The sequence below is a fragment of the Medicago truncatula genome, chromosome 2 (assembly GCF_003473485.1).
Source record: "Medicago truncatula cultivar Jemalong A17 chromosome 2, MtrunA17r5.0-ANR, whole genome shotgun sequence".
Classification (NCBI taxonomy): domain Eukaryota; kingdom Viridiplantae; phylum Streptophyta; class Magnoliopsida; order Fabales; family Fabaceae; genus Medicago; species Medicago truncatula.
In genome coordinates this window covers 42249795-42264601 of record NC_053043.1, presented here as the reverse complement: position 1 = coordinate 42264601, position 14807 = coordinate 42249795, and the positions used below count along the sequence as shown (strand labels likewise).

General features: G+C 33.4%; 2 protein-coding genes across 2 annotated transcripts; one reads left to right on the top strand and one right to left on the bottom strand.

Annotated features, from left to right (window-relative positions):
* Nucleotides 1-5045: 5045 nt before the first annotated feature.
* Nucleotides 5046-6793, top strand: LOC11412410 (cytochrome P450 94C1). Its single transcript, XM_003596730.4, has one exon. The coding sequence runs from the start codon at nucleotides 5143-5145 to the stop codon at nucleotides 6637-6639; it is 1497 nt and encodes a 498-aa protein (XP_003596778.1). The 5' UTR covers nucleotides 5046-5142; the 3' UTR covers nucleotides 6640-6793.
* Nucleotides 6794-13146: 6353 nt separating this feature from the next.
* On the bottom strand, nucleotides 13147-14562 carry LOC11412910 (uncharacterized). The gene is made up of 5 exons (XM_024777142.1): nucleotides 14280-14562; nucleotides 13832-13906; nucleotides 13761-13798; nucleotides 13531-13680; nucleotides 13147-13434 (listed from the first exon to the last, which is right to left on the bottom strand). Exons 1-5 carry the CDS (start codon nucleotides 14560-14562, stop codon nucleotides 13147-13149), a joined length of 834 nt encoding a protein of 277 aa, XP_024632910.1.
* Nucleotides 14563-14807: the final 245 nt, after the last annotated feature.

The window sequence follows — 14807 nt, the reverse complement described above, 5'->3', positions numbered from 1 at the left end:
GAACCTACGGCTCACTCTCCCCCAATGCCACACCCCAAGAGACAGCGACACTTAAAAAGTAGGATTTGGCTATTGCAAAGTCGTGTGTATCACGAAAAACTCGTGCCTTTTTTTCAAGAATGCAAAGTCGTGTATCACAAAAAACTCGTGCCTCTAATCGAGAAAAAGAAGAACTCATCTCATGGCATGGAAAATTCAAATTAGTGTCTTATTTGAACAATTTGTGTCATAATTTATGGAACAGCCATAATATTTACAAAGAAAAATAAGTAAAGTAAAAATAAAATGTTAGTAAGAGATAGATAGTTGTCATAAAATAGTTGTACAAATATCATTTATTTCGAAAGAAACTTCACATTCTCTCTAAGTTTTCTTTCTCCTTCATTCATCAAGAAGAGGTGGTTTTAGGTCATTTTTGACCGATAATCACCGATCTGAATAAGTGGTTATCACAGATATCAAGTTTTTCATTTTTTGTTTTTTTGTGATTTCGTCGGCTGAGTGTGGCGTTTGATTCCGCGTCTTGTTGCGGTGTTCGTTTGGTTTCTATTGAAAGATCAACATCAAACAATTACATATTCAATCAATGATTTGGACGTCAACGTTAAAATTAATCATATTAATTATTTGTAGGCATTTTGTCATTATATGCTACTAGGGTGCCCCTGAGTTTTTTTAGCAAATTCACCCTTTACATTTTTATCGATGTTGAACATGTTATTTATTGTATTTGATGTTCTCTGTCAATTTGAATGAATGAATATCATTTTATTTTTGTAAAAAAAAAAATATATCATTTATCTTACTCAATTAGTGTTATCGGTGTTGCACATGCACACTATTTTTTAAGATTTACTCCCTCCGTTTCTACATACAAGTTTTCTTTACCTTTTTCATATTTCTTAAGAAAAATTATTAATAAAATCAATGTGTCTATTTTGCGTGTGAATATCACTAAGTTGTTCTTTGTTTGTATACATATTAAATTTAACTTTTTATATTTTAAGATAAATTAGCGTTATTAATTAGAGGCATGTTTTGAAAAATAATAATAATAAATGAATCTAGTAATTTGTACATGAGCTTATAGTTAGGGACCAAAAAAAATTTCAAAAGGTTCTTATCATTAAGGACGGATGTAGTAAAATACTCTCTTTGTCCCTATATATAACCTTTTTAACTTTTTCACGTTTCTTAAGAAAAATTGTTAGTGCAAATAATATGTCTATTTCATGTGTGAGTATTATTAAATTGTCTTTTATTTGTATGTGTATTAAATTTGACTTTTATCATTTCAATATAAGTTAGTGATATTAATTAGGGGTATGTTTAAGAAAAAATAATAAATTCATCTAGTAATTTGTACATTTTCCGATCACTATTATAAGAAAAATCAATATTTTAAATTATTCATTAAATGATGTAAATGTTATATAATAAATAATATGTATGTTATTAATTGAATGAATCTAAAACATACTCCATCCGTCCCAAATTGTATGTCGCTTTACAATACTAATGAAACATTATGTTATTTTTCCTATTATATCCTTAATTATTTATTACCCTCTCTTCTTTCATTTATCTTTTTCATGTCATTTATTAAGGAAAACTTTGTAAATCAACTCGTAATATCTCTTTCCCATAAAATATTAATTGTATTTCTTAATATGTATGAAATGTCCAAAACGTCATACAATTTAGAACGGAGGAAGTAAATTTTAATTTTATAGTGATGGGGGTGGGTATAAGAGTTTATATTTAGGGAAAAAATTTCAAAAAATATTTATAATCAGGACGGTTTAATTTATTGAATATACACATTTTGTCCTCTTTGTTTGTTACTCCCTCCGTCCCAAATTGTATGACGTTTTTGGCCATTTCACACATATTAAGAAATATAATTAATATTGTGTGGGGAAGAGAAATTATGAGTTGTTTTACAAAATTATCCCTAATAAATGGTATGAAAAAGATAAATGAAATAATTGAAAGAAGGTAGAGTAATTAATAGTTAAGGATAAATATGAAAAGTAACATTAATATTTCATTGGTATTGTAAAGCGACATATAATTTGAGACAAATTCTTTTTCCAAAGCGACATACAATTTGGAACGAAGGGAGTATTTTTTTTCTTTATGTTAGCTTTTGTTTTATGGTGGCTAAACATTGTTGTTTCCGTTAACCGGTTAAATCTCAAGTTATTACTTCTATTTAATGGTTGAGTTTTTATTATTCTATAAGAGTAATAATGGGGTAATAAAGTAATTGTCTACATTGGATATGAGGTTGGGTATTAGGATAGATATCTATACCTCCGTTATCAATCTCATACCCATATTTTGAAATCGAACAAAACTCAAACTCTATTAAAACAAAAAAAATTCGTCAAATCAGAGTGGTGTCCGCTGCTAACCATATGTTTGGATGCCATGCCTATTTTCTATTATTAATTCAATACAAATCTTTCAAACTTTTTCTCTGCTATCATAAATCTTAACAAAATGAACCAAGGCGCATCGATTTATGAATATGTGGTACTCCCTCTGTCTCATTTATTTCTCTTAAAATAATTACTATTAGTTTGAAATATCAATGCATCATTTATTATTATTTCAACTATTATACTTTTATTTATTGAATTTCATTAAACTTAATCCACTAATTATAATTATAAGAGTATTTTAATAAATGATATTAATTTTATCACTAAAATCAACAAAATTAATCACTTCTATAAAAATTGTATATGATCCTTAATCAACTACTCCTTCCGTTCTTTTTTAATTGTCACATTTTGACTTTTTACACAAACCAAAACACTAAATGTATTTCACTACTTTTGATACAATAATTTATGGTTTACCTATAATATCCTTAATTATTTAATATCATATTTCTCTCCCTGCAATAAATTACTAAGGTCATTATAGAAAAAACAACATTTAATGTTATATTGAACTTTGAAAATGACACTTAATTAGAAACAAAAAAATTATGTAAAAGTGACAGTTATAAAAGAACAGAGGAGTATTAAAATGAGACGAAATGTTAGTGGATTGTTTATTTGTTTACAAAATAAAATAAAATAATTTAACGAGACCTTTTTTTTTTTTTGACAAATTAACGAGACCTAATAGTCACGTGCATGAGAATGGTCCGAACCTATCAGTGCGGTGTGCGATGACGTGTGTAAGGTAAAGTCTTGTTATTTTTCCCGCGTGTTAATCATGCACATATTCTTTCAAGCACACTCTGCCATTGGTTGTCATAATGTCAACTTCAACTTCTCACCATGTTTATTTTCTACTTGTGTTGTTTCATTACATGCTTGCTTAGTTGCCCATACTCATCTATCCAAACCCCCAAAATATTTCAAAAATTTATAATAATAGGACAAAAAGGGGATACAAAACCATTCAACCGAAAATTACCCATTGTTAGTTCACCAATCCATTTCCTTGTGTAGAGGGTTGGCTACCCTAAGCTTGTACCACTTTCATTTTCAATGAGAAAAACTATAAACATGCACATCTTTACTTTTCATACATCAATTTAACATCTTATTTTCTCTCTATTTCTTCTCTTATTATAGAGGCGTGTTATTTGAAAAATCTTTGGACAATTAAAATATACAAAGAAATATGATTATTGACATATAAAGTAAAGCAACAGACAGAGAGTTTTTTTTTTGAAATGGTTAATATTATTCACGTCGGGAAGTGCAAGAAGCACAACCCGCGGATCAAACAAATGATAATACAAATACGGCACCGCATATAGATGGAAAACCCGAACCGCCAAAAACCAACCACTCGAATGGCTACTGAGGCGAAAATATACCAGCAACATCCACTAGCATACCTCCGCCTTAATACCTAAACAAAACAGACATAGAGTAAAAACACAATATGAATATGAGAGAAAAATTATCATAAAATTTGTCGCAAAATGATTGCTTGTTTATCCTAAACGTTGATTTATAGCCACTATTGTATTTAAAAAAAAAAAAAAAATTATTTGCATGTTTGACGAAATCATGAGTTAATGCCCATTATTCCAAATTGAGTCATGCATGTAAATAAATGGTATTAGTGATGCCAACTACTATTCCAGATTCCTCTATATAAAAAAACAGAAAACGACTATTCCAATATTATATTTTTAACACAATTACTATATTATATTAATATACTCAACTAAACTATTCCAATATTATATTTTTAACACAATTAACTCTAAAGTTTGGTTAAGTATTGTCATTTAATTATTCAATATTATATTATCTGGTTTGGTGTCCAGTCTTGAACCGAGTTTCTTGAGGTTGAAGAGGAAAATTCGCAGCCAAATTATTTTTCGGGAGACGGGTTCAATATTTTTTTTTTTGTGGTGGCCGAGATTTAAATTCAAACGTTACATATATATTTATGCATTGTCCATGCAAACTGAGCTAAGCTGACGAGAACGGGCTCATACTATTTTTTTGGCTGAGATTTAAACTCTAAACCTTGCATATATATTATGTATTGTCCCTACCAACTGAGTTAAGCTCACGAGGATGGACTCAATACTATATTAATATACTCAACAACTATTCCAATTCTAATTTGCATTTAACGTTTGTTTTTGATAAGTTATCTAGTAGTTAGAATTCACTTTTTTTTTACAAAGTAAATAAGTGGAATGTTCAGAGTTCGAAGCTCAACACCTACATATAACCCATATCTCAATTGACGTCACATGATTATTACATGGAAAATACATATTCGGTGACACCCTCTGTTGGACACCTCAAAAAATAAACTATTGGACCACTTAATTTTCTACTTTTTTATTTAGGAGACTTGACTTTTATATTAAAAAATACGATATTTTAAAGTGGAATAATTTTTTTTACCACTTATACCCACTCAGAGTCTGAATAAAAATGACACACGTGATTATTACAACCTGTTTGAATATGAGCTTGCAAATACAAAACGCACATTTTTTTCATTTCATCTTTTTAACCAAACCTCTCACTATATAGTAATGGACTAATGGTGAATATATATATTCCAAACCCTACTAGTTAGGCACCCATTCTGAAAACCTCATTCATTTCATGCTAAAGAGCTAATAAAGTTATTCTAAAAATCAAAATGACTCTTGAGATTTCAGAATGGTTCCAAAATTCCATACCCACCACAATCTTCACCTTGTTTTTCACCTTCACACTTATCTTCTCCATCTTCTCATTCCTTATCTTCATCTCAAGAATGAAACTATGGTGCAACTGCCACATTTGTTGGAGCTACATAACCATGAATTGGGCCAAAGAGTTTATAAACCTTAGTGATTGGTACACTCACCTCCTCAAAAAATCACCAACTGGAACCATCCACATCCATGTGCTCAACAACACCATCACATGCAACCCACAAAACATAGAACACATGCTCAAAACCCGTTTTGATAACTACCCAAAAGGAAAACCATTCTCTACAATCCTTGGTGATCTTCTTGGTAATGGAATATTTAACGTTGACGGTGTTTCATGGAACTTTCAACGTAAAATGGCAAGTCTTGAACTCACAAGTGTAACGGTACGTTCCTACGCTTTAGAAATTATTAACGAAGAAATTCACACGAGACTTGTTCCTTTTTTGTTTTCATTTTCACGTGATGAAAAAGTTTTTGATTTACAAGACATCATGCGACGTTTTTCTTTTGACAACATATGCAAATTTTCGTTTGGTTGGGATCCACAATGTCTTCAACTTTCTTTACCGGTGTCGGATTTAGCTGCAGCGTTTGACACGGCTTCGAAGATTTCAGCTCGACGTGCATTGTCACCATCACCGTTGATATGGAAAATCAAACGGTTCTTCAATATTGGTTCAGAGAAGAAGCTTAAGGAAGCTATCAACGTAGTGAACAAGTTAACGGAGAAAATCATAAAAAACCGTAAAGAAATTGGTTTTTCAGCGAGAAATGATCTTCTTTCAAGGTTTATGTGTTCGGTAAATGAGGAAAAATATTTAAGAGACATAGTTGCGAGTTTTTTATTGGCTGGTCGCGACACGGTGGCAGCAGGGTTGACTTGTTTGTTTTGGTTGTTATCGAAGAACCAAGAAGTGGAGGAAAAGATTCAGGAGGAAGTGAACCGGGTAATGAACCCGGCCCATGAATATGCGAGTTTCAAAGAAATTCGTGAAATGCACTACTTAAACGCTGTTGTTTATGAAACACTAAGACTTTTTCCGCCGGTTCAATTTGACTCAAAATTTGCAAAAAATGATGACGTGTTACCAGATGGAAGTTACGTGACAAAAGGGAGTCGGGTGACCTATCACCCGTATGCAATGGGTAGGATGGAGCGGGTTTGGGGATCCGATTGTAGGGTGTTTAAACCGGAGAGGTGGTTGAAAGATGGGGTTTTTGTGAGTGAGAGTATGTTTAAGTATCCGGTTTTTCAAGGTGGTGCTAGGGTTTGTTTGGGGAAGGAATTGGCTTTAATGGAAATGAAATGTGTTGTTGTTGGTTTGATTAGAAGGTTTGAGATTCGGGTTGATGGAGATAATCAAGAGCTTAAATTCGGGCCGGGTCTTACTGCCTCTTTGAAGGATGGGTTGATGGTTCGGGTATTTCAAAAATAATATCACATGGAAGTTCTAATTATTATCTATCTATCTATCTATTGAAAATAAATCATGTATCATGTAGTATATTAGTCATGTAATGGTGTAAATAATCAATCCCACAATCAAATTGAAAGTTCATCTTTCTCTTTGTCGGTTGTTAGATTTTTGACATATCTTTCTCTCCATATCAACCTACTTATTTTCTCTCTGCTTTTATTGTTGATTTTTAAAATGCATTCATACTCTATTCATTTTCTAGGTCCCTCCACCCCATTTTATTTTATTTGGTTGCTGAGAGTTGCTGAGATATGACCGGGAAATTATCTGAATACATAATGTGATTCTTTTATTTGGCTAAGTAGTTTTAGTTATTAAAAAAAAGATGAATAAATAAAAAATTTGAGATTGCCCATGCATATATAATTTAAGAGTAATGTTATGGAAAATGTTACATAAACACCCTTTATTCTCATACACTCTTGTACACCCCATACATTAGGAAGAGAGAATAGGAGAGAAAAGAGAAAGTATGCTTGTGCGGGGTCCATGTGGCCACGTGTCAAATTTTTGTGTGGGAGTTAAAGGATGTATTGTCATCTAAGGATGTCTATGTATCATAACTCTACTCATAATTCAATATCTGTATAAATGAGTAGAGATCCACTTCATTTTTAAAGGAAATACACATCTCCATTATTATAGTTTTGATGTAAGAATGTATAATTAATGTCATCAATTTTAAAAATATATGCATTTATATCATTTATTTATTCCAAAACTATAATACTAATAGATAGGAAAATATTACATGAACACCATTTATTCACATACTCCATTGTACACTTTATGCACTAGGGACATTTTGATAAAGATAAATTACCCCTAATTCATCAAAGGGTAACATAGATCTCACCGTAAGATTGTATTCGATGTTAGTTGCTTTGAAGCGACTTGTTGCTGTTGCGGGTAAATTTAAGATGGTACTCGTTTGATTTTGCTAGTTTTGTTTGTTGGAAATTTAAGTTTAATGTCTTTTTTCTTCTTTTGTAGTCTCCTATAGCAGCTGCTTTAATGAGTTCATGACTTCTATATTGGTCCATAGATGTGTGTCAGTCATTCATTAGATTACGATTGATGATAATTCCGTTTTTGCTTGTTTCATGTTTATAGTTTTGCTGTTGGGCAGTGGCTTTTTGTACATCATTCTTCTAATTTATTTATTAATTTTGATATTTGCTTCTCAATATTGGGGGTATGATAATCCAATTTTAGGTTGGAGAACGAGTAGAGTTTGAGTAAAAATTATCCTGATAAAAATTTAAATGTGGGTTCTTTCAACAATTTACTTAGCTGAAATTTATTAACCACCAAAGTTCAATCATTTGTTATTTATTAGATTTAATCTTATATAATATTGAATCAACTATTTTATACTCTTTTTTTCGTTCAAAGATCCACTATAGTCTTCTTTACATACATCCTTTTATAATATTATATACGTTTCACAACAAACAAATAAAAATATAGCATATGAACTGATTCAATAATTCATCACCGTATATACATTGTATGGTATACATTGATCATGACTATGTTCATATTAATAAGCAATAATTAAAGATAATTAACGAGATAAAGAAATGTTTTAGGTCATTGTATTTTTTTAACAATCAAATATATTAGATAAAAAGAAAAGTACAAAAAAATACTTAACGTACATGTCAGAAAAAAGTACAAGAGATACTTGTTTCAAAAATAAAAAAACAAACTAGTTATATCAAGTGTTTAAGCAATGAAGAGGGTTTGGATATTCGTGGTAGCATGGTGAAATGTTTCCATGTTCCCCCACCTAATAAATCATGCTCAATCTCTCAAAATATCTTTCTTTTTTGTGGTGAATCTCTCAAAATATCTGTCCATACCGGTTGCATGTCACTAAAATATATAAAAATAATCGTTTCATTTTCCTTTTTAAACGTGTTATATTTAAATTAGTTAAATATAGACTTTCAAATCCCGTGATGAGAAATTCAAAACATGGCAGATGGCACACATCATCATTCCTCTCTAGAATAGTCATTGCCCCATATCATAAACAAAACAAAAAAAAAAAAAAAATATTGATGCAGGCATTAGTTTACGTGCAGGTATCCAAATGTATAATGTAGCCTTTTTCATACGCATTTTACCGAAAGTGCATGGATTTCACATTCAAAGTCAAGAGGGAAGGAATGAATATATGAATCCAAAGTATAATGTAGCCTTTTTCATACGCATTAATGTTAGTTTTATCCAACATATAGAGCTCGGATAGTGGATAGTTGAATGTTTTTCTCCATCAATAATTATTCTCTCTGTCTCAACTCTCAAATTACAAGTTGTTTCACTTATCCAAATGATTTCTCTATGGTTCGAATATCATGCTATGGCGAAATTAGGTTCTATCTTTATAGCTATTTGTTGGGAGTTTTGGAGGAATAGAAGTGATGAGGTTTTTTAGAATGTTGGTCCATTATGGGAGGGGATTACTCGCTTTAGGTTCTTCCTAGGGATGTCTTGGGCCATTGCTCTTAGGTGTTGAAGGAAGGAGATGGTGATTGGGGACCGAAGCCATTTAGATTTAATAATCATTAGTTGAATAATAGAAATTTCAAAAGGGTGGAGGAGGAGGCTTGGGAAGAGTTTCAAGTGATCGGGTGGATGAGTTTTGTGTTGAAAGAAAAATTAAAGAGATTCAAAGGAGTGATTAAAGAGTGGAATAAGGTGGAATATGAGAAGTTGGAGGATATGCTAGTGTTGCTTATGGAGGAAATTGCAAAGTTGTGAGAGGGGAGGGAGGGATTTTAACGCATGCGGAGGTGGAGGTGAGGAAAATTAAATTTGGGGAGCTATGGAGACTTTTGAGAAGTAAATATGGTTTGTTAGTTCAACGATCTAAGTCTAAATGGCTTAAAGGAACGAATGCAAACTCTAAATTTTTTTCATAATTGTATTAAAGATAGAAATAGAAGAAATGAAATAAAGGCAATTAAGGTGGATGAGGTTTGGATTCAAAAAACATTAGAGGTGAGGGGGCGGTGGTGAATTATTTTAGGAGCCATGTCTCATCTACTTGGGATCGACCAAAGTTGGATGGGGTAAACTTTGCAAGGCTTGAGGAGGTGGGAAATACTTTGTTGGTGGCACCTTTTTCACTTTTGGAAATAGAAGCAGTCGTTTTGAAAATTGAGGGTAATAAAGTATGGGACCCGATGGTCTCAATTTTGCTTTCATCAAGGCTTTCTTGTACCTTTTGAAAGAGAATATTAGATTGATGTTCAACCAATTCCATGGGAATGAAGTTTTGCCCAAAAGCTTGTTGTCATACTTTGTGGCTTTGATTCCAAAAATTGATAAGTTAAAAAAAAATCGTCTAATTTCGCTTTTGGGGTGCTTGTATAAACTAATTGTGAAAGTGTTGGCTAAGAGGATGCGGTGTTAGCGGTGAATGAGATTTTGGATTGAGCAAAAAAAAACAAAAGGAATGTTTAATCTGAGTTGGATTTCGAAAAGACTTACGACTCGGTTGATTGGGGTTTCTTAGAGTATACGTTGAGGAGAGTGGGATTTTGTTCTAAGTGGATTGGATGGATGAAGGTGTGTGTATTTGGTGGTTCAATGCCCATGCTTGTTAACGGGAGTCCTACGGAGGAGGTGAGTATTCAAAGAGTCCTTTTGTCTGGTTGGGAGGTTCTGGTTGGGAGGAAGGACATGATATGACACAGGATTGAGTGAGGTTAGTGACTCCTCCACCGTCGTTTTCTTCTTCTGCGACAAGCGATCGCTTCGTGTTTGATATTATCCAAGCAAAGGACTTGCTTCCCTTTAAATCCAGAAACGACAAAAGCTGAACTAAAAAGTATCATAGACCTTACTTTCATACGAGTATATGTTTGAAGCCAAATATGGTTTGCCTGATGTACTACTATAGGAGGCACCAAACATAAATTCAAAGTCCATGAAAATGTAGTTTTGTTCTAAATGTACTTTGTCAACTTCAAACCAAATATGCACTTCTTTGTTTTCATTGGAGCATATTTGTTCTGTTTCAAGTGGTGTCTATCACCAATAATCAAGCTGCAATAGACTTTTTTCCTCAGTTTCCTTTGAGCCATCATCTTTCTAAATTGTCCTGCTTCAGGTTCCAAAAATAATCAAAACAATTTCAGTCTTCCCTTATTAACATGTATTAAACAATAAGCCATAAGCCAATATTATTGCTATATAATTCCTTTTGAAGCAGAGCAAGTGCTATACTATAACTGTGTTCAATGACAGACTGAGGCAGGACAAAAATATATATTAAACAAAAATGAACTAAAGTGATTTTTGAAGTGGCAAATGAAATAAAAGAGCATATGCAACAAACACTGACTGATTTTCAAAGAAACATACCTTTGTAACCCAACAATAGAAGAAGAAACTTATCCACAAAAAAATAAAAACAAATTAACACTGCCCTTAGCAACGTATTTCCTTAGGTTTGATCCTCCATCCCACAATTATAAAGCTTTATGGACACCTTTACATGAAGTGCCCATAGAAATGATTTTAATGAAGTACAATTACATTAAATCAATCCAGTACTCAAAACAGTATCGATTATAATCATTTGAACATAAAAAGCAAATCCTAATTCAAGCATTCTGCAAAAGAACTATCTACGTACACATGGTATGCAAACACAGCAAGGCAGAAAAATATGCTAACAAAGCATCAAAACCTCTTTTTTTTTTTTTTTTTTTGCCAAAATCCAAATAACAAATTTGGGAAAACGAGTGTTCTTGTTATGCTTCTAGGAATGTACTAAGAGAGGGAATTGAGGTTCTCAACGATGAAGCATAAACTGTGAGGTAGTTAGCATGTATGAGGTCTTAGATTCAAGTTTCACTACCTCCATTATACACACAAAAAAGTTCTACTACTGAGATCATTTGTAATTCTCTATCAACATAACTGTTCCTCTAGAGTAATAAATAGATTGGAACACATTTTGTATCTTAAAACAATCTTGTACAAGTCTATCTAAAGCATGAATAGTCTTAGAAAAATATCCTGAGTATAGAGCATCTGCATTTGGTAGGCAACTTAATACTCAGTGTCGCTGTCCTAAATTTTAGGCACAAGAAGTGCACTATGCAAAGAACAATCCAACCAAGTTCTCAACACAAAAGAGTATACCCACACAAGTTCCTAACCCAACAAACAAGAATTAAACCAACCTCCACACTTTGCTGCAATAATTATTCAGGAAGTGAAATAAATAATTGACAAAAGCTTGCAAGAGACTATATACTAAGCTTGATTAGAAATTCTGCTTAAAATCACAATCCACCACCCTCCCATATACACTTGTCAACCACCATGCCACACACCAACACACTCCAATACCTACTATTGCACAACCCGTTGTGCTCATCCCATTGACAGTGGGAAAAGGAAAAAACACACTTCTACAACTGAACACCACGACTAATGAGCTTCCACAAAAATACAAGTTCAGTATCATGTTGAGGTCCACAAAGTAGCCAAACCCTCTGAAGTTCTAATATCTGAGACGATCAAGACAACATAACGAGTTCAAAGCCAAAACCACTCTAGTACTCCACATTTAAGAGTCAACTTCAGAGCGTATCTGAATAAAACACACTAACTACTAAGATAACAAAAATAACAATTATTTGGAAAAAGATGGCGAAGAGCCAAAATCAGCTTCCAACACGAACATGTTCCCCTTATCCACTCCACATCAACAGAACACCGCATTAGCAAAACCGACCCCCACAAAACTCCACACTCCCACTAAATCCACCAAACAAAGCCAGCAACAGGCCACAACCAGAGGCCACTCCAAAATAAGCGAACCAACGGAAAAGTTTACAAACTATTATAAACTTAAGGAGCTTCATATGAAGAATTTAAGGTTCCAAATGAGTGCATAGGAGTCCTCACAGGTATGACTATAACTTTTACCTTATATACTGTTAATATAATTGGTATTCATTTGGAGTTGACTAATAAGTGATTTGGTAATCCAAAATAAAAAAAATCTCAGACTATACCATGAATTGAAAATATTGCTATGCCATCATAAAAGTACATAGTTAAATATAGATTTGTTAGCAATAATAGAGTAAACAGAAGAAAACCGCTAAGTACATTAAGTGGCATGAAATCTAGAAGGCCAACACTTTCTCAAACTTATAATTTAGTGCATTTCAACTCTCGCAAAGGTCGAAGTCATAAAACAAAAATTGTTATGAGAAAACAAATAAATCAAAGAAAATTTGGATACGCATGGAGTTACATAGTTATACCACAGCATAGTTTAAAATAGGGCAAAATTAACAAGCGTGTAAAAATACAAGGCACATCCAATTGTCAAGAACTCAAGTCAGATAGTTTAGTAAAAATACAAGGCCAGTCTTAATCAACTTTAATGCAGTAAGACGGATAAAAAAAAGGACAGCAAGAGGCTTCACCTTAAGGAGATACAGCTGGGTCAAATTCAAGTTGACACATGATAGAGCCCCTTGGTATGTCAGTTAATCTTTTGAGAGAGCAGTCCTTGTCCTTTTTGTCCATTGAAATATCAACAAAAATAAGCATTGTCTTCAAAAAAAGTCCGTTCCGCAAAATATATTCAGCAAATGTCAGCTCATCTTCAAGTCCTTGATACCCTTCTAAATGAATATATGTCAAGTGAGATTTGAGACATTGAGAAACTGTTGTTGACTCCGGCTGCCATGTTCTCAATGGTGGTGGTTCCTCCTATAAGCAACAAGGGAGACTCAAAAATATATTTGTGTGCATGTATATATAGACAGACCAAAGATTGTTTGAATTAAACTTGAGAAGTAAACAAACCTTGTTGCTCTGAATTATGAGAACTTGAAGCATGTGGCATTGCTCAAGAACATGGCCCAGCAGATTTGAGTTAAAACATAGAAGAATTAACTTCAAATGATGTAAATGGCGAAATTCAGGATAATCTAGAACAGGGGCATGAATTGGCCACTGCATGTATACGGTAACATCAAATATTAGTGCTAAACTACACATATAAAAACAAATAAACCATAAAAGTAAAAATTCACCTTTGATGTCAAATGACGTGAAAGTAGATATACATCATCTTCCTTAACTAGGAGTTGTGTATGAAATTCACTGTTGTCATCTCTGATGAGGTTGAGAATAGGGTCGACAAATTCACTTTCAGTCAGGGAAAAGACATCAAAAAATGCTTCCAGCAGCCAATGATGCCCAGTTTGAATAATCCATCATTTAAGAAGTAAACAAAGTAAGTGCAAGTGAAATTGTGATCGGCGGATTTAAAGCTGTTGGAACTGGAGGAAGGTGTGACGAGAGGTTTGGTCAAAGATATGTGTTGAGAGTCAAAGTAAAAGTAAACCTGCAAAGTTTCGAGGTTGGGGCAGCCAGAGAGAAAGAAAAGTAATGAATCTGTGGCGTGCACACAATGTCTGCGCCGAGAGAGAGCTTCTTCAGTGATGGAAAATGAACCGAGTAATCTTGAACCAGCATATCGATGGCACCGGAAAACCTGAGGGAAACGAGGTTTGTGCAGTTGATGAAGAAAGAAGGAGGGAGTTTTATACAATAACTGGAAATTGAGAGAATGAGTTCTTGAAGGTGGGGTCCAATTGCAGCAAGGATCCAAATTTCAACACATTTAGCTTGAAACTTCTTAATATCGAAGGATTTGTATCGATCAAATGTGAGAGTGAGATGGAACTTTTGAATGTCACGGGATTTGCGGAGGGAGAGAACAGAGTTAACGAATAATGAAGCCTTTTCAAACGGAATTGAGCGGTCAAAGTAGAAATCGAAGGCTTGTAGATCCTTCCAGAGATGAAGATACCTGGGAGAGACGAGACTCATAGTTGCGACGGAAGTTCTCTATCCGATGTGGGACTAAATCCCACCTGGTGTTGGCGGCCAACTCTCAGCTGGGATTTAGTCCCACATCGGATAAGATAGGATTCTTGAGAAGAGTTTAAAAGAGGAGGCACTCCTCACCGTACAAGCCGGTTTTGTAGGGATGAGTTAGGTCTCGATATTCTTACAATTCAATACTTGTAGTTGTTTATATGGCAAGATGGAGACGAGCATGCTGCAAGGTATAT